Raw genomic sequence first — 25,642 nt, forward strand, 5'->3', positions numbered from 1 at the left:
TGCTATACTTGCTCACTATCAGAACAAGTTTCCAACAAGTGCAGTGTTCCGAGAGCGACGATTGGGACAAATGACAAAGAATGTGCTCGTCTCCTCCCGGGCATCCTGTGGACGTAAACTGGAATATATATATCAATAATACTCTGGAGGAGCAACAAGTCAAGCTTCTGTAGAGGTAGACCACCATTTGACTTTGATTCCTTGGAATTATAGAAAATTGCAATGCAACAAAAGTAGTTTGAACCACTTTTTGCAGGTAAAAGAATGGAAGTTTTTTGAGTTTTTTCGGGAACCCACTCCCCAACACTCTTTATGTTTGCTGTCTTCGGGCTTGGAGATAAACACAACCTGCTGGAGTATTTTAATGACGACTGTACAACTGAGACACTTTCTGTGGGCTGAACGTGAAGATCAGGTTCAGAGGGGAACCTCCATCCCTGCGAGACTGCTGACGCGTTACTGAGGGGCTCATCAGGTTACACCACGACCACGAGCAGAGCTGCACACCTCTTCTCTGGAGGTACAACAAAATCCTGCAGAGTTCCTGGTTGTGTGTGGTATGTTGGCGTGAAAACAAGTAGGTAGCTGCAGGGCAAGTTCCTCAAATTATGCTACTGAGCGCAGCAACTGAATGATTGCATTCTTGTCATAATAGCAGGTGATTATACCGGAGAAGACTTGCTACTATTTGGATGGCTCTTCAGAAGATTTGCTCATGGGGTTGATCGTTTTCCTCAAAATCTTTTTTTTGGGCCCCAGGACAACCTGTACATTGTTTCTCATAGTTTGCATGCATACATCATCTTCCTCTGGGCGCTGTAAAGCATGAATTCCTGCAGATGGTATTACTGTTCATGGTTCCACAAAGACTATTTTACATGTTTTGTCAGAAGGCAAAAGTCAGTTTAGAATACTGTGAAGCAATAAAAAAAATTAGGGTGGGACATGGAGGATGTTGTTTGCAGAATAGAAGTTATTATACATTTTAGCCTCGAAACTGTTACAGAACAGCAAACTTACATTATTCTTCTTTGGTTTTTGTCTATCAATGACCTGTGCAGCAAGAGGTGGAGTGTGTCAGGAAGACTTTTGGTTTGGTTGTGACTCCTTGTCGCCTGCAAATTGTTCAGAATTTGAAGAAGTTATGAAACTTTAGTGATGGATGTATTCGGTCAGTGGTCAAGTGGCTCTTATGTGGCTGGCAGATTTCTAGTTAGAACCTCTTTTGCTTGCAGAGCTTTCGAGGTATACTTGAAGATGCATAAGCACTGATTTACAAGTCAAGTAATGGTGGCGTTCATAAATTTCAAACCCTGACTGTAACCCATAGCTCTTAGGGACGTCGCACTCTTAGCGATGCGACGGAATTCCACTCAACGCTCACACAGCGTGTGGTGTTCTGCCACAAGATTTCATGAGTGTTCGTGTCTGAGTCACTAGTTTTGCAGCTATTGCAGTTGCGCGATGTGGCGTCACAACAGCCAATTGAAATGCATGGAAGCTTTCACACAGGCAAAAAATAATTTTCCTGGTTATGAGCGAGCGGGACACAGTTGCCCACCAAGTGATAAAAATGCAATGCGTGTATATCACATATTGACAGGAATACTTAACCATGATTACAATTTTATATGTACCTGTAGATTAATTATTGACACTTGTGACAAAAATATACAAAAACCAAACCATCCTTTCATGTAAAATGTATCATTAATTTTAAAAAAAAAACCTAAACAAAAACACACACAAAAATATTATATATATATATATATATATATATATATATATATATATATTTAAAAAATGGAGTGGCAGGCTGATTATAAACATGTTTCCTCTATCTTAGTAGCTCTCCAAATACTCTCGGCTCTGCACCCAGAACTTGTCAAATCAAGTCAATTTTATTTGTATAGCCCTTAATCACAGACAGTCTCAAAGGGCTTTACATAGCCACAATCGACATCCCCGATTTTAACCCCCAGGAGGGCAAGGAAAAACTCACAAAACCTCATTAGGGGAAAAGTGAGAAACCTTGAGAAGGGACCACAGATGGGGGAATCCCCCTTCCAGGATGACCAGGCTGCAATGGATGCCAACTGGGCAACATTTGACACATGCAATGATGCTATGCAATAATAGATGAGATAATATAAGAGTCAATTGAATGAAGTGCTGCAGGAAGATGACTTCAGTGGAGTGGGTCCTCATCCAGGGCCGTAATATCCATGGCAGCATATCCGAAGATGAGCCTTCGATCTTGTACCAGTCAGTTGGTGTAAATTCAGTACAGCCACTTCCAAGTGAATCGCCATCACCTAATTCGGGGAATTGGGAACAGAAAAGAAAGAACAGAAATAGCAAACAGGCCAACAAGTAGTTCAATGAAGTGCTGAAATATAAGGAAATCAGAAAAGGCGCTGCATGAAGACGACTTCGGCAGAGCAGGTCCCTTCCCGGTTCGTCAGTGCCGTAATCTTCAAAGCATGTCCCCATCACCTAATTCCCAAGCAGGGGAAGGAGGGGGCAGAAAAGAGAAGAACCGGCAGTAAACAGGCCAACAAATAATTAAATTAGATGCTAAAGTATATAAATAAATTGATCAAATGTCGCGCTGCAGGAAGACGACATCACTGGAACTTGTCACTTGTTTGATGGCTTTCTAATTTCTTTGGGTGTTTTTGGGGGGGAGCAAACTCCATTGTTCTATACTGTATGTATATTGGAGTTTTTTTTTCAACATTTACTTTGTAGAATATCTTGGGTTTACAATTTTTCCCCCAATGCATTTCAATGGCTGTCAATGGCTATTCGTGGTCTACCATACATAATATCACCATTTACCACTCGATGTCAGACATGGCTTGGTTATGCTTGTACTGAGTCTGATACTGGCCTCGACTACAACGTGAGGCCTAATAACTTTTTCACAGATTTGGTTGGCATTCAGGACAAACATAGTACCTAGCTAATATTACAATTTTGAGTGTGTTGATTCTTGTGAAACCATGCACAAAATGAGTTCGTGCACTTAATGTTGGTTTGCTATTTAGCAGTTTTGTGGTATCCCTGAATGGAACGTTTTTTACATGAAAGCCCTTTGCAGTAGGAGGTGGGGGAGTCACAGCATGTGGTTATTTTTTGATTCTCCACAGCCTTTGTTGTTGAATTAATCTTTCATACATGCACTGACAAATGTATTATGACAAACAAAATATCTTAAAAACACGTCTTCCGCACGTATGCACATAATTTGTCCTGATTTTGAATGACATTTGTCGTCATGCATTGGCCCATAGGTCGTGTTTGAAAGCGGATGTAAGGACAAAAATCATTAATGGGTCTGTATCAGGTGACTAGTTTGGAATGATAAGAGTCTTTGAGGCAATGCAATGATTTTCTGTCCATGACAACACTTGTTGCAAAGAAAATTTGATATTCAGAAACTAATATGTGCCAGGGTGGAGAAGAAGAATAGTTCAAATACTAAACAAGATGCCTATTTTCAGGGATGGGTGAGTACCAATATCAGCTATTGAAACCACGACTGAAACCAGCATCCATTACTTAAGCTAAAAAAAAAAAAAATCTGACATTGAGTAAATCTTCAGCAGCAATAGTTAGCGCTATACTGGGGCAGTTTGACATATCAGTGAATAATCTGAGTCAGAAAGAAAGGTCTTTGTTCAATTTTTTTCTCATTGTGTTAAATGTCATTTTGTAAATCAAAAGTATTTGAGATGTCGGGACCCAGTTTAGGTTAGTACTCACAGGAAGAATACTTGTGTTGGTATCGGCCTGAAAAAAGTTGTTTCGTACATTGCTACTTATTTTATTCTTTTTAATTTAGTTTTGAACTATTGGAAAATGACCAGGTTATTAAGTGAGGAAAATGTCTGTAATATCTTACGGCATTAGCAATTCCTTGTTTCTCTGCATTCACTCAATTCCATAAAAGTTTAGCTCCGGTACATCAATCGACATTTGAGTTTTTCTCCAAACGAGCAGTTACAAGTCTTTCAAGAATATTCCAGTTCAAATGTTAACCAAACAAACAACTGTCAAGTTCTTGGTTGAGGTATGGTGGAGAAGGACCCAAATTCGTGGAAGTGAGGCAGCACTAACGTAAAGGGCATTTCATTAAAGAAACAAAAGGCAAACAGGGAACTGAAAATGAAAAATATCAAAGAAATAAACAACAAGGATCAAACTAACAACCAAGCTAAAAAAGGAGGGCTCAGACTTGCATGTACGAAAGGCACTGATGCAACATGACAGGAGACAACTAACAGAGACACTGACATGGACAATGAACCGACAAGAACTGAAAGCAAAAGGAACTAACGAGTAACAAGACAACGAGGAACACCTGGACAAGACACAAAGGGTTGGAGGGAGCCGTTTGTTTCACATTTGGGAATGGGACGACAAACACAGGTGGACACAATTAGGTTTAACAAGAGACACACCAAACACAAGGAAAACCATGAAACTAAATACTAAACCAAAAACAACAAACGCAGACCATGACAACAACACTCCAAAACTCTTTTAGAAGTTCCCTGTGTAACTCCAGTAGCATACTTAGAAGTCCAACAGGAGCATTACACATGAAAAGTTTATTGTTTTTGTGCTACATTGTCGGGCAGTATGTCAGTTCACACTTGATAGTTGAAGACGGATTATTTTGTTAGAATCCCAAAATCTTAAAGAGCGAGTGTTGATAACGCCTCTTAGTAGCCACAAAACTTTGTCAGCCTTTACAAACACATTGAGTCATCTCTGCTTTGGTTTTCTTAATGTTCTATCCATCCATCCATTATCTGTACCGCTTCTCCTCACGAGGGTCACGGAGGGTGCTGGAGCCTGTCCCAGGTATCTTCGGGCAGTAGGCGGGGGGCACCCTGAACTGGTTGCCAGCCAATCGCATGGCACACAGACGAACAACCATCCGAGCTCACACTCATGCCTAGGGGCAATTTAGAGGGCCCAATTAACCTGCCATGCATGTTTTGGGAACGTGGGCGGAAACCGGAGTGCCCGGAGGAACGTGCAAACTCTACTCAGGACCAGAATCGATCCCACGATCTCTGCACTGTGAGGCCATCGTGCTAACAAGTTGTCCACCGTGCCGCCTTCCTTAATGTTTATAACCAAGTAATGGACAACTGAATGCATTATCATTTGAGATTATTAATGATCCCTGAATAGTGATCAATAATGAATTCTTGCCAAGATAGGCAGACTAATAGCCTTCCAATGAAAGTCTAACAGTCATTTTGTTTATCCATATTCCAGAGGTTGTGTACTCACCACCACACATTGTGGAACATGCCTACAGGTAAACCCGCTGCTTGGGAGGATGCTAACAAAGTCTCTCCAAACACTTGGCAAGAAACAAAAGGCAAAGTGACAAGGGCCTTTACTCATCGGACATGCGCGAGTCCACTGTTTAGACACTGGGATTATTGCTAATGCTTTTAAGCACGATGTTGGCTGGAGGCAGAATGAGGTCCAAAATGTTTGGGGGAGAGGGAACTCTGCAAGTTGATCCGCAGCTGGTCCAACTGATTTTTCTTGGGTTGGCACTTGGAGGGCCGGTTATGAGTTTCGTGTCATTTGAGGGCATTGTTTTTACTGTCAGATCACAAACTATTGCGAATTGTTTCCTTTGGGATTCAGCAGCAGAGCGAGAATGTGTTGCTTTATAAGTGACAAGTACAAACATCTCCTCTGTTAACACACCTGGATTAGTGGAATTAATTCATTGTTTTAAGACGATGAATTGAATGGCACAACACTTCGGAATCTATCCTAAACTTCAACGATTGTGAATTTAATGATGCAACTTGAATATTTTTAACAATACACAAATTGTTGAAATCTGGTTTAGTTATTTATGGTTGTGCATATGCACTGTGTCTGGAAAGAAAAACTTGTATCACCACTTCTTGACGATTGACAGTTAAACATACCGAGATTGTATGCATTGCGTGTCCTATAAAAAATGCATAGCTTAGCAACCAATGAAAACACCTTTGATACTACTCAGAGAAAGACAAACTCAAGCGCTGTTGCCTTGTTATGATAGCCAAGTGCAGACTCTCATGGAACACTAATTTAATGGTTTGAGCATCTGATTGAGATTTAAGGTGCCCTAAATTAACAGATTGATAATTACATGTTTCTGCACAGTCCAGTATGCAGAAGCGCTTGACAAACCTTGTTAAGTACATAATACATTTCAAGATAATTGCTGAAACCATGTAAAGATTGTGAATTGGATGTATAATAATAGTGGGTCGTTCAAAAAGAACACATTTTTTTAGTGAACATAAGTAGATAGATCTAGGAGGGATTTTACTGAAAATACTACCACGCTATTGCCGTTCACGGAATCAGTGAGGTAATTTTCTGCTCGAGAACGATCCTGAGAGTGAATATGCTGCCGTTTCCCGTTCATGTACGGACCTCTGCACTGTGAGGCCATCGTGCTAACCATTCAACCACCATGCCGCATGATATGAGAATCATTTTAGATCATATGAATTGAGAGAGAAGTTAAAAATCAACTTGCCTGCAGTAGTGTTCCCAACTTTGCAATCCTATTCATTTGTTGTTAGTATGGCAAAATTGTGCCTCTGCTGGGCCAGAGTTGCATTCAAGGGCTCTTTGCTGTGTTCGACACATTTTAGGATTTCCAGTGATGAGTTCCAGCAAGTGGGTATACCCTGTACGAGTGGTTCTTTTGGAAGTCCATGGCATGCTTGCTGAATTTTTAGCTCTGTTATATTTGCGGGACGATGTTTAGAATGTCCGACTATCATACGACATTTGGCTAAAGCACCGTCAACCCCACCGTCGCGGAGAGACACCATGATAACCCGCTCGTATGTGCTGCTGCCATCATATTTTCAGCCCTATCTGTTCCTATAGTGGTAACTTTGTTTGTTATGCCCAATCCTTTGCAACATCCAGAAACTCACGAGTACTCACTGCGGTATGTTTCCACGATGCTGTTAGCATATTTGCTAGCGCTAGCGAAGATGTGCTTTGACCGAAGGTTATACTTTAGGCTGTTGTGCTTCGATGGAACAACAGTTCATCGCAGCAAAATGCACACACAACTTAGGTTTTATTCAGACTTCAATTAGATAGCTTTTTAAAATGAAATTTGCCATAAAGCAGGCCTGGGTCTTTCTCCTCACCCATTTCACCTTGGGGGGAAAAAAAATTCCAGGTAGGGAGACGACACGATTAAGTTGCAGTCAAACTTAATTTTAAATGGCTTTTTTTTTTTTTTAACACCTCAACATTTCCAGATAAATCACGGCAGTTAACACATTATTGTTCACAGGCCTAATATTTATATATATGTGTGTGAGTGTGTGTGTACACAAATGTCAAACCACTAGTAAAAACGTAATGTCAGTAGTGATGGTAACAAAAGGCCTAAAAAAAACTATCCATAAAAAGTGGGTTGTGGATGATAATGAGATCGCTGTGCTTTCCCAGCCTTACAAAGAACAATTCCGCCTGAAGACAGGAGTTTTTGTCGGCCCCTCCCTCGCTGGCATCCACCTGGTATAGCCAGCCTTAGTGTGTGTTAATGACGGCAAGCATTGAAGTCTCCACGCAGGCATGTTGCGTCGTCTCTCGCAGCCTGGGGCGCTCTCCACGCGACGGCGATACCCACCCACGTATGCAATGGTGTCAGAGCAATATACACGGCTGCAACTTGAAAACTCGGTGCTCTTCTGCAGGAACATTTCGACTGCATTTCAGAACCCCTTCACATACCATTGTAGGTTTTGAGTTGAAGACAAAGTACAGCTACATTGACCACACACACAAAACACACAAACTCATTAAAACATGTGAATCACTAGTCAAAACAATGCAACGTCAGAGTCGACGACTTTAAAACAAGCATTCTTCAACTTTTTCAACTGAGAACCAAACAAATGAAATTTTATCATTCTAGACCATCAACAGCAACGTGCAGAATAAACGCATCCGATCTCCCGTCATTAAAAAAATAAATAAATAAAAAATGACTATTTTGACACCAGTCAACATCATGATGCGCTTTATTGCGGACTATTTCATCCATCCATCCATTATCCGTACCGCTTGTCCTCACTAGAGTCGCAGGGGCGCTCTAGCCTATCCCAGCTATCTTTGGGCAGTGGTTGCCGGCCAATCGCAATATAATATATAGTTAAAAAAAAAAAACTCAAGTGTTTTTTCATTCCTAACTTTTCAAATTTGAGCCACAAAGGTGAATTCAGTTTGAAATGGCTCATTCCTTTTTAAAATGAACTGAATGAATGAATTCTAAACTTGAGAATTCACTGTAATCGAAATAATCTGCAGCAGCACGGTGGACGACTGGTTAGCACGATGGCCTCACAGTGAGACACAGCAGTGGTCGTGGGTTCGAATCCGGCTCCGGCCTTACTGTGTGTGGTTTGCATGTTCTCCCCGTGCCTGCGCGGGTTTTCTGCCCGTACTCCAGTTTCCTCCCACATTCCAAAGACATGCATGGCAGGCCGATTGAACACTGTAAATTGCCCTAGGTATGAGTGTGAGTGCGGATGGTAGTTCGTCTTCGTGTGCCCTGCAATTGGCTGGCAACCAGTTCAGGGTGTCCCACGCATACCGTCCGAAGACAGCTGGGGTAGGCTCCAGCACCCCCCGCGACCCTAGTGAGGACAAGCGGTACAGATAATGGATGAATGGATGGATGGTCAAAATCAAATATTAATCTGAGAAGGCTGCATGTGTCCCTTAATGTATTTTTGACGCTGATCTAAAAAAATGCCATTCTAGCACATCTGTTTTTTGATCAATTTGTTTTTTATGTCTATTAATTTGTGTTCTAATTTCCTGATAACATATCTTAGACCATTTGAAAAGTGCTTTTTTCCAGCTCGAGCTACAGACGCTCCCCAACTTACGAACGAGTTACGTTCCGAACGATCGTTCGTAAGGTGAATTAGTTCGTAGGTTGCTTCAGTGCTATATTTTGTATTATAATTTATGTTTAAGGCCTATATAAGTATATTGAAGGTTTATATAAGAATGTTTAAGGCTTGTATAAGTAACCTGCATGGGTTTGTACTGAAAAAAAAATTTTAATAAAATGGAGAGAATACGTACAGTACTGTACTACGTATGTTAGAGACACACACACAGCATGTACATGCACGTAATAAGAAGTTTAACTTACTTTTGGAAGATGTACTCGATGCTTAAGGAGATGATGGAGGAAGAGGAGGATTTTATATCATGAGAGGTTCTTCGTTGTCGCTGGAATGCACTTCAAAAGTTACTTCCTCCTCCGTAACTTCAATGTAGGAAGAAGTTGAGGGTCGAGGAGAAGAAGATGAGGGTTGATGAGTATTTTCCTTGGAGGATTTACTAGAAACTGGCCGAAAGAAGCGATCTAACGGCGATAGCACAGTTTTCTTCTTTTTTTCATCAGGAAGGTGGATGCTGGGTGAACTCTCACAGCGCCAAGCGTCGATATTGGCGGGCGGAAAGAAGCACTACTTGGAAAAAGGCGCGCAATACAAAATCTAACTTACAGCATCTCTTTCCGAACATTTTTTGACATACACGCAGACATGTATGTACCGGTGTTCGTAAGTAGGGGAGCGACTGTATTGTGAAATGCGCTATATAAATAATTGTATTATATATTGCATTATAATAAGTTCACACCCACAAACGAATCTTGCACAACAAGACGTATTTTACCATGCGTTGAAATTCATAGCTATGAGATTTCAGAGAAAAAAATTAAATCTGCTGTTGAACCAAGCCCTTCATTAGTCTCACAAAATATATGGTTATATGACATTATATATTATTGTTATTTTGTGACTATTCTTATTAGAGTATGATTATTGTATTATGATCATTCTGACAACCTGATGTGCTAGAGAAAAAAACAAAGGTAGATTCAGAATCAGGGTAAAAAAAGCATATTGTCTAGAAAAGTTTATTTTCATCCTTGATTAAGATGGCCCCCAAATTCTTCATCGAAATAACAATTCATCAATAGTTAGTTTCCTCCTGATCCATCATGAAAATCCAGTCCCGGAAAAAAGTAACTTCTGTCTTTCCCCCTTAGGTCTTTGCGTCTACAAGAATAGCAATAAAAGATTTGGGGAAACAACAACACCCAGATCGCCACAGAGGCAAACCACCACAAATTTTAATGCGCTGTGAATACAATACCAAAGCACATCTACCTTGACAGAGGTAGTAAAAAAAAAAATGTGCGGCACTCTAGTTCCAAGAATATCTCGTGCCTGTTATTGTTTAGAGAGCGTCAAAAGCACTAAAAGGCAACATGCAAGCACAAACTATTGTCCCTGGCAATCCTCACACATCCTACCGGGAGACACGCAGAGCAATAAAACAAAGATCTGCTCTACACTTGTTCTCCTGCAGACTGGCGTCTTCTTAAACACATTCTGTGATTTATTGTGTTTGCGGCACGACAGCACGCAGCATGGGCCGCGATGTACAAAAAGCGACAAACTTGCTGCAACAATGGGCGAGGGTGGAAAGAATGACGTAAAGAGCAAATTAATTCCTTACGACAAGGGTGAAACGTCTCGTTCCACGCATTGATATTTTTTCTGGCGATGGAAGTCGCCGTGCCTTCCAGTGGCTGATCAAGGAAGCTTTGGATGGGATTGCTTTGGATTTCCAAGCATGCTAATGTGCTGTTCACGTGATGCAATTGTCATCCTTTTAATTGGGGAATCTGCTGTTTTGTGTTTAGTAACCGAGTCAAACATCCTCACGTGTTTGTCATTGACACTCATTATATTTCATGTCAGCCGGGATTAAAAAAAGCTGTTGCGGCCGTGTGGAACATTCCTTCTAGAGCTGGTTTTACTTATCCCTGACAGCAAGCATTTTCATAGATTTTCATACACTTTTGTGTGGGTGTGGGGGTGTGCGTGCGCGTGTGTGTTGAACAGGAAGTGCAGAGTCTTCTTACGAGAACTTTGCAGATTGTAAATCACACGAGTCACACTCACAGTTGTGCAGCATGTATATTGTGTTACATGGCAGGAAAAAAAAAAAAATCAAATGCCTGTCACGCTTATCCAGATGTTACCTTCAGATCTTCTGGACATCACAGCTGACATTAACTTTGGATGGAAAGTTAGGATCCATTTGTCAGAGCTGCAAAGGACCAGACCACCATTTAGAAGAGAGGAAGATGACAGAAATATTATACCATTTACAACGCTTTCATTTTTTCTTTAAACACACTTTGAAAAATTATACAATCCAATTTTCAATGGATAATATATTAAGAACAAGATCAATAAATAGCAGAATTATTGCAGAATGAAAATATGTGTTCCTACACGAGCAAAGATGCCGACGACAATGATGATGAAGCTGCAGCAGTACAGAACATTCCTTTGTAAAAATAAAATTGCCAAACGTATGTTTTGAAACTGAACTTCGAGAATGTTCCGCCTGCATGAGTATTAAAATTGGGCATTGACTTTGTCACAGCCCGTCAACATCGGTGACTGTTTTTTTTGTTGTTGTTGTTCTTGTTCTAAACATGGTTACAGAGCTGCCGTAATATATTACATTCAAGCAGAAATGAAGTAATATCACATGTTAGTCATTATATTTTTGTAATATTATTACAATTATTGAGTCTTGTATCGTGTAAGAATTTTGGGATCACAAGACAGAATTTATACACCAACATTAAAAGAGGAAGTCTGTTAGATCATTTACAATATAAGTTGTAAACTGAAACATTAACCGCAAGCAGAATTTCTTTCTTGCCAATAGAAGTCACGCATCAATGATGAGTGCATAACATAAATTCGGGTGACCATATTTTAAGTTAAAAAACTTAGCCTGAGATACTGAATTTATACATTTAAAGCGGGGCTGCACGATGCTGGAAAAATATGCAATATTGGGGCTGCATATTGCAATATCAATATCATTGCAATATTGTACATGTACCTAACATTATCTCAGAAAATAAATTGATTTTTTTCATGCGGAAATTAGGCCACATTTTCACCTAATTAGGTTTACTGTTAGCACATGAACAGTGTTCTCCTATTGGATGGCGGCGCTCATTTAGGTTGCATCTGATTGGTCAAAATTAGATTAAAGCAGTTTCATATGAATATATTGGTCGGATTTTGCTTTCTGCACTACTAATGTGCCATTATCACAAGGACAACGTTTTTCCAATATATTGTTCAGCCCTAATTAATTGTGCCTCCTGTGTATGGGTACAAAATAAAACTCATAATAAGAATCACTGATGGTGTAGCTTGTACTCGCCTGACTTGTGTGTAGGCAGCGTGCCATCAGTTCCCGCTCAGTGATGGTGTCTGTGTGTGCACCGTGACTGGCTGGCAGCGAGTTTACGGTCTAGTCCGCCTTTCACCTGAAGTCAGCTGAGATAGGCTGCAGCACCCTACCGCCACCCTGTACAGGATAAGCTATGTAGAAGATGGCATAACAAACCCTAATAGTTGTTCCGTTACTAAAATATGACAAAGTTATAAATGATAACTCTCCTTTAGAAAATCGACCTTTAACAAAATTGTTTTTCTGTTCAATGTAATACACATGTAAAACCGACCGCCGCCTTTAGTAGACATTGCACACTGTAACCTTTATCATGTGTGGTCACTGTCCTAAGCTTCATACGTTAATCGTAATGCACCACTTGGTTGAGTGACTCACAGTGGTGAAAGAGGGGAATGAACGGGATGCCACATTGCTTGCTTGTTCATCTCGGGCTTCCTTTCATCCCATTTCAGCAGTAAACAGTTTTCTATAGCACTTGCACTTGTAACTGAGCGCACCTGTTCAACACACTTTCCCTTATTGCTGCTCCCTTCTCTTCTGAGTTCTCTCCACTACCAGTGTCTATTTCACAGGCGACGGTAATGGTGCACTCTGCTGCTTGTAAAAAAGTGCAAACAACTATTTGCACTCACAGTCACACCTAGGGACAATCTACAGTGTTCAATTAACCAAGCATCCATCGTTTTGGAATATGTGAGGAAACTGTGGTACCCGGAGAAAACCCACACAAACTCTGAGCCTCTGCACTGTGAGGCAGACGTACTGACCGGTCGACCACCATGCCCCCCAGAGTATTTTATTCCTTGTGATAGTCGAAAGTCAGACTTGTTGGAATTGTTTGCCCCTTTTTCTACATAGATGCGTAGGGTCGTATTTATGGTTTACGGATAATGGTATTACGTCAGTGCCCTCAGTAGCTTCAGACAATACCAATGAATTCAATGATTTTAGCCCCTTAGAGTGGATAGAATGAAGCCGGACAAAAGAGAGGTTTGCAGACTGTCTGAGGAGCTGACTCAACAATGAGGAAAAGACGAGACACAAAAGACATCCATGGCAGAGTTCAAAGGCAAAAACCACCGCTCACCAAAAAGAACATAAAGGCTCGTTTTACGTTTGCAAAACTCAAATGAATGAATCCCAACACCTTGGGGAGAATATTCTATGGACTGACAAAACCAAAGCTTAAATTTTGGAAGGTATGAGCCTCGTTAAGTCTGGCGTTAATGTAACACAGAATGTAAGAAAAAGAACACCATACAAAAAGTCAAACGTATTTCTGGTACAGTGATCGTCTCGGGCTGCTTTGCTACTTCAGGACTTGGATTACTTGCTGTGATAGATGGAACTATGAACTCTGCTCTTTACCAGAAAATCCTGAGACTTCTGCATCACAACAATTGAAAACAAATAAACAAGTCAACGTCTGAATGGCTTAAAAAAAAAAACTAAATGAAGGGTTTGGAATGACCTAGATGAAGTCCAGACCTGAACCTGATTTAAATTCTGTGGCATAACCTTTAAAAGGCTGTTCAAAAGCTGTTGAATGTGACTGAATTACAACTATTCTACGAAGAAGAGTGCACCAAAATTATTCCACAGCACTGTAAGACACTCATTGCTAGTTACGGGAAATGCTTGATTTTTCTTGTTTCTGCTGAGGGAGACCCAAAAAGTTATTAGGTTGAAGGAGCTATCACTTTTTCCACACAAGGCCGTATAAGTTTGGATTTCGTTCTCCTTTAAAATAAAAAAATCATTTTGAAACTTGTAAAACTGTATGTGTTCTCTTTGACTAATTGAACATTTTTTGCACCACTATAATATACATATGAGTGATGCAAAGGCTTTTCATCTACACCGTCTCATTTCGACAGAGCATGGCATCAACGTTTCATGATATGTTCAAAAGGGTTAAAAAAAAAAAAGAATTCTTCTTTTGCCACATACTGGTACAACAGCATTAAAATGGAGATTGTTTTCACTATAACACACACTCACACACACATGCACGCACGCTCGCACACCCACACACACGCACACGCACGTACAAGAGCATTGATTATGCATGCCGGTTTTAAAACAAGGCTCCTTACCTCACTGATGTCATTTTTTTTTTGTTATTTTAAAAGAAAAACACCAAACCTCACATCACTCATGTTCGGCTGTGCTGGCGTAACAACTGTGATTCCCACACAGACGAACTCTTAATGTTCCAAAACAAAGTTTTCAAACATGGCCGAAACTCAGCCTTGACCCGGAGCTGCAGTTTGCGGTGCAGTTTAAACAGCTTTCCTTGGGTTTTCTTCTGTTTTTCAAATGTGCGCGCGTTGGTGCATTTGTCAGATGATTTTTGTCGCCTTTTTTTTGGTCTGCATAATGCATGGCCCCACAGTGTAGCCTAGGAACTAGCCAAAGGATCTGCTAGTATATAAGGTTTGTCAGACCTCAACTGCAGAGGTGCCCAAAAATAGAAATTCACTTTCTGTACAACTTAACTGAATTATCACTGTGCAACTGTGAGGCCGCTTATCCTCACGAGGGTCACGGGCGTGCTGGAGCCTATCCCAGCTGTCTTTGAGCAGTAGGTGGGGTACACCGTGAAATGGTTGCCAGCCAATCGCAGGGCACACACAAACAAACATTCACACTCACTATCATACCTAGGGACAACTGAGGTTGTTTTGATTATCAAGGAAAATTGGTTTAACGCACGGAAATGTGATGCTAGTCTGCATTTAAAGCACATCCTGTTCATTTAATTTTAAATCTATTGTGGTGGTGTTTTCAGGCAAAAAGATGAGTATTGTTTGCACGTATATTAAATCAATGAAGAAATGAGCTGAGCTCATTTACATATAAGCATTATGTATTAAGTAGTAGAAGTAGTTGCAGTAATAATAATACAAATACTCGCTCTTCTATAGGACATGAATTATGAAACATCTCTGTCTATGTGCATCATATAAGATTTGAGCTTTTATTTAGGAGAGTCATGATTGGATCAGGTCTTCCCAACGCGTGGAGCCAAAGCACCTATTTTAAAAAGTATGCATACATAAACAATGATCGTTCCTCAATTTAGTCACAAATGTTCTTAGTGTGAAATCTAGGCATTTGTAGTTGAACACAAAGTTAATATATTTGCAGGGAGCCCTATCTTACTCTAGTTGTATTGAATTGTATTGTTGTATAAAGTGACACAGTTGGATACACAGGCTGGTCGTACCTTTTGCCATCCAATTCAAGACCATTTATTTGTTTTGCCTGGCACGATATGCCACTAAAGACATCGATACCTAGCAGTGATACGGCATATTCTTTTGATACTTAAACCCCCAGTGGACAAAAAAGTTTTGCCGCTTGTAGGCAACTGTCCGCACCGTGCCTTCAAACAATGCACATTGCACATACACATGGACATGCACAGATAGATTTTTTTAAATGAATTCGGCAGTCCCTAAATGTTTTAGTGTCATTAGCCATTTTCACGTTAAGACATATTGTCAGGGACCAAATAGAACCCAAATTATAAAAACTATCACTGATCATTAGCTAGTCTCCATCAACCCATGTTTGTTGGGCATATTCCAACAAGTATGACAGCAAGAATTTTAGTAATTTTTTTTTTTGTTAACACACAGGTGATGTCTGCGCATTATTGAATATAATTCGGCGAAAAAGCTTCAATTTATATCACTGCCCTTATTCCTTGTTGCTAATATAATCATGATGTTAGCTTTCGGCTAATGTTGAACAAATTAGCTAGCTTTCTTGGCCATGAGTGAGCAGTGACGCGATACTTCATCGGGGCCGCCGTCAGAAGAAGGCCACGTCTAGGTATTTTACCTACTAGAAATACTTAATTTTCTCCGCATTTTCTACCTTTATCAGCAAACTGATCCATGATTATTATTTTTTTAAATATCGTTAACGGTCAAAGTGTTGCGGGCATAATGATATGGCATCCAGTGATTTTTGGATCTAAATACAGACAATCTGTAACAGTTAGCAGCTCAGCAAATGTTATGGGGAAAAAAACATAAATTAACTTCATAAAAACGAGAGACAGGAAATTATGCACAAACAAACCAACCTTTGCGGGCAAAAACCCTTTTTTACTTGGTGGAGAAAATAATGTCCCCATGTGACTCATGAAAAAAGTGCCTGGGGTATTAAAAGACAACACAATTGCCATAGCAACAAAAAAGCCTGACTTTTACCTCTGACTGTCTGCTAATTATTATTCAAGTTGTTTCTCATGATGACATCACCGCAGACCATTTGTTGTTAATTAAAGGATTCACCTCTATTATGGCGAATAGGAGAGGTTCAACTTAAGTGTAACTGCTGTACAGTGGCTACTGGCAATCTAAATTGTTTTTCACTTGATGTTTTACAGCCCTCATACTGCTGCATGCCAGTTGATCGCAATGTTTGTGTATAAAGCAAAAATAACTGCACACACTGAATATATCAGAACGTAAGGTGACCGATGTTCTATCATTAATATATCTGTCAGAACTTGTTACATAGCGAGAGAGTATGGGACGGATAGATAGATAGATGGGGGAAATTTAACAATTTAAGAGTGATGGATGTGAGAAGGCCATAGATGGATAATGGCTGACAACGGGAGACATGATGGTTGGATGGATGGGTGGATGGATGACAGAGAGCAAGGGACATATAGACAGACTGACAGCGAGATGGGGAAATTCATGGCTAGATGATATATTTATGATTGGGGGATGACTGACTGACATACAGATTGTGCCAGTCTGTGAAGGAACCGATTTTTATGAGACGTGGCCTTGGTGGAGGTCTTTAATCTTTTGCGTTAAAATGTTAAACTTGGAGCCTTCGGTGCTGAGCCAACCGAGTGTCATTCTTGCTTTGCGGTTGCAGAACTCTAATGAATGAATGTCACACTTGGAGGTGAGTAAAGCCGTTGAGTAATTCGAGAAGCTCAATTGAAAAAATGCTCAACAACTTTTTTATGCCTCGAGTGCCTGTTGCAACAAAGAGAAGCCAAGTCAAGCCAAACGTGACAACAATTGTACATGATATGCATGACGGTAAGATGTCGCCAATGAGGTGATAAGGTCAACTTCAAAATGAAATATTACCAAATAGTACATGGACATCAGTACATTAGTAGACTTTTAGTTTGAAGGTGTTCCTGGTAGAGCGTGGTGACTGATTTAACCCTTTCCAAAAGGAGGCTGGGAAATGAGGAACCCGGTTTATAATTGCCATCAATAGCGGCATTTCATCATCCTGAAATCATGTTCAATTGCTAATTACGAACATTTAGAAAATAATAATAATAATTACTTTCACATCGGGCTGGCACGGTGGTTAGTACGTTGGAATCCAGCTCGGCCTTCTTGTGTAGAGTTCTACATTTTCCCTAGGTTTGATTGTGAGTGCAAGTGGTGGTTTGTCTTTGTGAGCCCTGCGATTGGATGGCAACCAGTTCAGGGTGTACCCCACCTTCTGCCGGAAAACAGCTGGGATAGGATCGAGTACACCCACGACACTTGAGAGGAAAAGCAGCTCAGATAATGGATGGATGAATGGACATTCACATCGTATAGTACAGCGCCTCTTGCCAGCGTTAGCAGCGGCACAAATAACTCTGCAGACTTTGATGCGGACAGCCTGAGAAAGTTACAGACAAATCAAGCTTCATCAAATGCGCTATTTTAGCCGGCAAAATCGTTCGTCTCATCGACCAATAGCTCACTTGCAAATGTTTCTTGAGGAGAAAATAGTTTGCTGCTAAGGACAAGTTTAAATCTAAGTTAAACATTTGAATTGAAAATGAAATCTAATTGGTTGTGGAGGGATTTATTTTCTCTTCACTATCCGTAATTGGTCTTCAAGATTTAACAAAAATACTTTCATTTAAAAATGTAAATTTTTTTAAAATTTTATCAGAATACTTGATTATTCAGTAGAAGTTTCATTAGGATTTCCAAATACCAAAATATTCTAAATAAAATAACAGTAGCCCTTCATTACACTGAAAGGTGTTTGTAAAGTTTTGGTTACTGCAGTTGTCGCTCATGACTCCATTTGGGGGCCAAGCTCAAAGCTGGTGCATAGCCCAGCTTTGTGAATTCTTGAAACCCGCCGAGTTGAGAAGAAACTGCTGACTGGACGTTTTTATTCTTTTTTACGAAACCACTAAGACGTTTTCGCATCAGACGTCTGTTTTCTATGAGCGACCTTCCGCCATCATTAAGGAGGCCAACACAAGTAGAGGACGCAAGATTTACATATCACTAAATTATTCACAAACTATAATTTACTGGGAAATTAGCATGAATGACACACAATAAAGGTTTTCTATGTTGACACTTGGAGGGGTACATTTGGGTTGAATAAAAGTGTTGTTTTTTTTTTGCTGAGTAGCTGTTAAAATAGTGCACACGTAACAACACTGCGTTTTGGAATGAAAACTGACATATGACTGCAGCTAGTTAGCTGATAAATAGCTTTGGGTTAATTAAAAGTTTATCACGGCATCATTAAAAGAAACAAACTTTATAAACCAATCTACTTAATGTAAAAATAACGACAAACTCTACATGAACTTACAAAACGGGCCTGGATTCAGAAACTCATGGGCGACATTCAATTTCTTCTTCCTTGTTGGACAAACAGGGGGCTCATCTCATTTGCCCAATTAGAGCTTCCATTTTTATTTTTATTTTTTAATTGCAACTTCCTGGGGCCAAGGGGCAATTTAGTGTGTCCAAACAAACCTGCCATGCATGTGGTAGGAAACCGGAGTACCCAGAGAAAATCCACACATGCACGGGCAGAACATGCAAATTCCACACAGGAAGCCCGATGCCACGACTTTTGCACTATAAGGCCATCGTGTTAACTAATCGGCCACCGTGCCGCCATAAATGAATACAGAATATTAAAATTAAGTATATCTAGACCATATTGTTGTATTGCACTGGAGAGGGGAGCCCTCTAATCTCGTTGCACACTTGAGTACAATGACAATAAAGGGATTTCTAATTCTAATTCTAAAAAAATAAACAAACAATTGGGAGTATTTCCTCGTTTCATCAAATATCATTAAAAAAAAAAAACACTGCTCGGTACTTTACATGTCCAGGCATTTGAAGAATATTGGACATTTTAATATTGAAATTATTTTTTTTGAAAAAAGCTAAGTCCAATTTACATTTAAATGAAGACTAAATAAATTTGCACTGCGATAGCATCAGAGAATTATTATTATTATTATTATTATGATACAGTTCTGGTATTGGATTTCACAAGATTGTACAGGGGCAGCCCGTTGCTCGCACAGCTGCTTCGCATTGGGTATTTCTGTGTTTGAACCTCAGCTCTGTGTCACGCTGTGTTCTTTGACAACTCCTGCTTCCTCCTGAATTCTAAAAACATCCATTTTCATTGAAGACTTGAAATTGTGACTTGCAATTGGATGGCAACTTTTCAATAATATATATATATATTTCTGGACTACTAAAGTGAGGTGGGATAAGATGCTGCACCTGCGAGTCTAATGCGGACAAGCGCTATAGAAAATTGATGGATGGCTAAATTGTGCAAAGTATGATGTTCTCTATATAGCTAATAATTGCCTTGATGCAGCATTGTTAGTTCGGATTGACCTGTTGACCAGGTTCAAATCCTCAGGGCCATTCTAAGCACCGCAATAAGGCACGGAACACTTCCTGTGCATGGCTCGTAGGTCACTGTCACATAGATTTGCAGCCCGTTTACTCAGGCTTCCATTCCCCCGTCGACTTCTCTCGCTGTGCACTCGCCGAGGCAAAACACCATACGATCATGACAAATGACTGTTGTGGTCTGTCAGCGGGTGTCATGTGACATGCGAATGGAATAATTCTGACTAATCCTACAGCAAGATGATGCAACGATAAGGAAGAGGCCTGATTTATTGTGATGCATCATCAGGCGGTGGCGCTTTGTGCCACGCCAAATCCATCATGTCGCTACAGCGGGCGAGGAAAAAAAACATTTTAATAACTTCAGTAACATTACTTGAGAGGTTCTCTTATTTTTTAAAGGGGAAGTAAATCCCCAAAGATTAAAATGTTTATGGGCCTTGACTAGTCTAAACACGGCATTCTGATTTATTGTGTTTGCAAAATATGAGTTTGAAAGCAAAATCCAGCTCAGCAGGGGCCATTTTGTCATCATCAATCAGGGCTCAGATTCAGACAACAAGTGAGCCGTGATTGGTTTTTAGGTGAGCACTGAGTGGCTGTGATGTCATTTGCAGTCAACAAAATGGCCGCCGCCTGAGATGGCCAAAAACTGGATTTTACTCTTTCATTCACAGTCCGCAAACGCAACATTAATCAGAATGCCATCTTTCATGTTTTGACAAGTCAGCCTGCAAAGGACATATTCTTGTAAAGATTTTTTCAGGGTTGACCTACCCCTTTAAATAAAAGTAAAATACACACTAGAGATGTGTATTCAGTCCAAGGTATGAATTTACCCAAAGATAGGAATTTGGATCCTGTCATCCAATCGCTACATTGATTATGTCTTTGTCTCCCCTTCCTTGCGCACTGCTCAGTGTGTCAGAAATGCCCAAATTGTACGCCCTCATCACCTCGCTATTTTCCGCTGTTCTTATTGGTCAATGATTGTTGCACACTATTTTGAAGCCTTCACACTTACAAGCTCTGACTCGTGTTCCTTAAGGAGTTGGACCGTGGTTATTTTTCCAATCAACTTCTTCTTCTTTATAACAATGTTTAGGCCAGCAGAGAAGCCAACCTGCTTTTGAGCCTCGGGTATGTTTGCTATGTGATGATGCTAACAATGTGTTTATAGCATTTTTATGTGGGCATTTAAAAAAAACTTGTGGCTTATGTCTCAGCAGGCAGGCCAAGGAGGTGCAGGACGGGGGCCACATGGCAGGAGCCCCGAGCGGAGCACGCTGCTTAATTCGCGTCCTCTAGGTGCCACAGTGGGGCGCTTCCGTTCCCGAGCGGACTCTGAAAAGGTAAACATGCCGTACTGCACGCTGAGAAGCCAAAACACCCGTGAGCGTCCCAAAAAAGACAATTCAGCTCTGTTGTAGGCTTTGACGTGATAGCAGAGGTGAGTAGCCACAAGCTAGACTGACTCCATTACAATATTTATAAGTTACTTTTTGGAGAAATTATACTTGTCAGAGTACCTTTAATTCAATAAACTTGTTACTTTTAGTTACGGATTTTTTTTCGTTTCATGAAGAAACACTTTTTTTTTCCTGGCGCGACAAGTACATTCCGCTCACTACTTGCATTTTTATCCACAGCTATTTATTATTGTTTCCAAGATATAATTTGGGCCATCATTTGAATGACATGGCTGTTCGAGCAATCCAACAAAATGCTTCTGCATTAGCTTGATTTAGACAGTGTGTACTCTGCAGTTGCTTAAATGTGGCTTTGGATCTTTACCCAGCCTAGCAGATGTTGACAAGAGTTCTGGATGTGTTTTTCTTTTTAATGGCAATTAAAGTGCCCACTCACGGACACATAAACATCAGAAATAGACAGATATGAGAGTTCTTTAATTAGGCACTCCAGAGACCCAACAATTTTCACACAATCCCTTAAAAGTGGAAGTCTACCCAAAAAATGTCTTCACGACAATATGTTCTATGCAGGCCCACTAGTTAAAACATGGCATCGTGATCAATATTGCATTTGTGGAATATGAGTTGAGCAGTAAAATCCTCCCATTTTTGTACATTTCAGGGGTGCACATTTTGTCACTTTCTGCCGATTCAAATTGACAGTTGCTCAGGGCTAAGCCAACGACCAATCATGGCCAACATTCAGAAAACGGGTGAGCAGTGATTGTTCGAGCCCTGACCAACTATGATGTCATTTTCAGCATTGAATGGGACAAAATGGCCGCCCCCTGAGATGGCTAAAAACGGGTGGATTTTGCCGCCAAACTCATACTCCACAAACAAAATATTAATCGGAATGCTATGTTTGGGTTAGTAAACATAGAGTATATTATTGCAAAGAAATTTTGGGGTCTGACATCCCCTTTAAAAAGTTAACTTTACATCATGTCGCATTGAAGCTATTTGCTCAACTAAACTCATCTAAAACATGATCAACTCATTTTCTCCACCCCTGCAATCAGGCATTTTTAGCCGCAAAGCCACATGTTTCTGTTTCTACCTGTGATGGCGGGAAAGGGTTGCACAATGTATTCTAGTGAGCCAGAGTTTTAGATGCAACCTGCATAAAAATGAAGCAAATAGCAACATGAAACACAAGTACAATAAAGACATCTTACTTTCCTTTGGTTTGATTCATTCTTGCGTGACCTTCGAGCTCCCAGAGGGCCGACATGTGTCACCTCGAGTCATGTGATGTGCTTCTGTTTAATTGAGGTTGGCAACCATTTGGATGTGTGCATTGAGGGCGACCCACTCCTACCCCGGGGGGGCAATACGAGGAATAAAAAAAACCTTAACTGTGGAGGCCGCCGACGGCACCGTCGCGGGTGTCGACACGCCTGCTCGCTTCCATGCTGCCTGTCAGTCTTTGCAGAAAAAAAAATACAATTAGTAGAAATGACACTTTCATGGAGGGTCAACACCGACGTTCAAGACAAAATTTGAATGTAAATTAAATTTATGCAGCGTTTTGGTTTAGCAAATGTCTATTCCAAGTTTTGAAGCATACCTCAGTCACACGAAATTCCTGTAGTGTCTCAAAGTGGTTGGAAAAAGCATCCTTTCAATATGTATCTGTGGCGAGTTCACCATTTCTGCCAATTTATTTTATGGGAACTTCACTTGCGGAGGATTGTTCTGTTTAGCCCACTAGGTCGCGGTGGCTCCGATTGTTTGTCTTTGGTGTAAAAATGAAGATATTTAGCTGAGAGACACTCAAGCTTTCACAAACTCTGACTTGTAAAGAGAGCCTGAGGCCACTGTCGCGCTGGAGCGTGAAGATATTTGACGATGGGTTACAAAGTTTAAGAAAATAACTCGGTCACTTTTGTTTCCATGTTGACAATGGAAGTAGTTGTGTGTGGGAAAATGGACGACATTTGCATGCATTTTAAAGTGAGGTACCGTTAGATGCTAATCAATTGGTTAATATGCTCTTACTGTTAAGAACACACAAACTGTTGTCTAAGATGAGCAATTCAATTAAAAATCATATGAAGTAATTGCTAAGTTTATAATACAATACAATAAAACTGTATTTATACAAAAATATGCCAGTTGTCTTCTGTGTTTACAAGAACACACGTCTAGACCAGATGTTCTTTGATGTTTACAAAGAGTGCATTAACTGAACAAATATTTTACCTTGTCATAAAAGTTCACAAAAAACGGTAATACTATTGTCAATATTTTCAGAAAACCTGCTAAGTATGAAGCACCTGGATGCCATTTTAATACCACCTTCTGCCATCTAGTGGAAGAACATTTCATTGTTCTGCCTGTTATTAAATGTTACTTTCACAGATACCTATAGATAAGCACAGACATTATTTGTCAAAATAAATCATTTGTGAACACTAATGTTCTGCAGTGTTTAAGAACCACTGATAGGATAGATATAAAAGTCTACACAGCCATGTCCCAATTTCTAGGTTTTGGTGAAATAGAAACGAATAAGGCCAGGATAAATAGGCGATATATTCATGTGCTGATGCGTGCCGTGGACTATTGGGGGTTCCAAAAATCAGTATAAATATATTGAACAAATGATTACTTTTAATCCTTTTTGAAGTCAAAATGTGTTCCCTTTGATGGAAATAAAAGAATTCCATGTGTGTGTAACAAAATTTTAAATGTAATTTTTAGAGATTTTCTTTTTAATATTAAATGGCAATAACATCATCAAAATAAATTAATTTAATGTTAGCCTAAAATTCACATTCACAGCCTAATTTGCTGTGTACAATCTAAGGCTGTTAAAGAAATCAAAAATATACTTCAATTACCTCGGTTACTGCTTAGACTTATTTACAATAACACATTTTCTCACGTTATTGTCAAAGTCCTGAATCGAATTCAAATATAATTGCCGCTGCACTTAATGCATTTCACAAACCTCATTGCCTGTGACTTAAACGCAACAAAGATTCTTCATGAACTGTGAAACGACTCAATGCTAAAATAATGAAAGACAAAATCAAAACGATGCCTGGTTATTGAATAAAACCCAGAGAAAGTCTTCTGTGCATGAATGAACCTTTTAAAAGTCTGGTGTCGATATGCCATATAAGTTTTTGCATAAGGCGTCACGTTGACAAGGGCCGGCAAAACTGGTCATTCCAACAGGGGTGTGTTGACATTTCATATCCACTATACACTATGTTAAAGAACACAGGTGTCAGAAATCGGTCCTTGTGTACCGTTTTCCATCTCTCGCCACTACAACACACCTGATTCAAATGATCAGGATCATTATCAGACTCCTAGGGGAGCTTGCTGATGAACTGATCATTTGAATCAGGTGTGTTGCAGCAAGGAGAGATAGAAAATATGCAGGAACACGACCCTTGACATCTGTGGGATATAGTGCATTTTACGAAGAATGCGTTACTGTCCTCCCCAGGTGGTGTGCCCATGAGGTCGTCTATGCTGGTCCTGTTGCTTTTCTTCAGTGCCCAGGCTGTGGCCTCCGTCGGGGAGGACTCGAGCGGCGCAGCCTCCCACGCACATCGTCGGTACTCAGGTGCTGTCGCCGTCACCCCTCAAGTGGACCCAAAACTCTTCAGCAGGCGGCGCAGGCTCTCCCCCAGGGTGCTGTTCAGTGCCCAGACGCCCGACGCCGAGCCGACCGGGTCACATGGCGAACGCAGGAGCCGGCGTCGAGCGGGCCAGCCCCAGCACCGAGGCGTATACTCGGTGTGCGAGAGCGTCAGTGTGTGGGTGGGCAACAAGACCATGGCCACGGACATTTCGGGCAACGAGGTGACAGTACTGCCGGATGTCAACATCAACAATGTCAACAAGAAGCAGTACTTCTTCGAGACCACGTGTCACAGCTCGCACACGGGCAACCCGGGCTGCCTGGGCATTGACGCCCGACACTGGAACTCTCGCTGCACCAACTCACACACGTTTGTGCGGGCGTTGACATCTTTTAAAAACCTGGTGGCGTGGAGGCTCATACGGATCAATGTGGCCTGTGTGTGCGTGCTCAGCCGCAAATCATGGCGGCAGTGACAATGCATACATTCAGTATATATATATATA

At 40.6% G+C, this 25,642-nt stretch overlaps 1 protein-coding gene across 3 annotated transcripts; it reads left to right on the forward strand.

Moving 5' to 3' along the window:
- ngfb (nerve growth factor b (beta polypeptide)) lies at positions 1-25,612 on the forward strand. 3 transcript variants are annotated; one of them, XM_088309616.1, is made up of 4 exons: positions 1-175; positions 257-520; positions 21,290-21,415; positions 24,999-25,612. In XM_088309616.1, the coding sequence occupies exon 4, from the start codon at positions 25,010-25,012 to the stop codon at positions 25,610-25,612; it is 603 nt and encodes a 200-aa protein (XP_088165742.1). In that variant the 5' UTR covers positions 1-175; positions 257-520; positions 21,290-21,415; positions 24,999-25,009. The 3 variants fall into 3 exon arrangements, with proteins under 3 accessions (XP_088165742.1, XP_088165744.1, XP_088165743.1); XM_088309618.1 differs by having other exon boundaries at positions 411-520; XM_088309617.1 differs by having other exon boundaries at positions 1-520; positions 21,293-21,415.
- Positions 25,613-25,642: the final 30 nt, after the last annotated feature.

The sequence above is a fragment of the Idiotropiscis lumnitzeri genome, chromosome 11 (assembly GCF_059441095.1).
Source record: "Idiotropiscis lumnitzeri isolate Australia: NSW breed Sydney's pygmy pipehorse chromosome 11, RoL_Ilum_1.0, whole genome shotgun sequence".
NCBI lineage: Eukaryota > Metazoa > Chordata > Actinopteri > Syngnathiformes > Syngnathidae > Idiotropiscis > Idiotropiscis lumnitzeri.

Bases quoted from the DNA above. Each gene is read 5' to 3' on its own strand.
- ngfb (XM_088309617.1), top strand. From the start codon at position 25,010: ATGAGGTCGTCTATGCTGGTCCTGTTGCTTTTCTTCAGTGCCCAGGCT.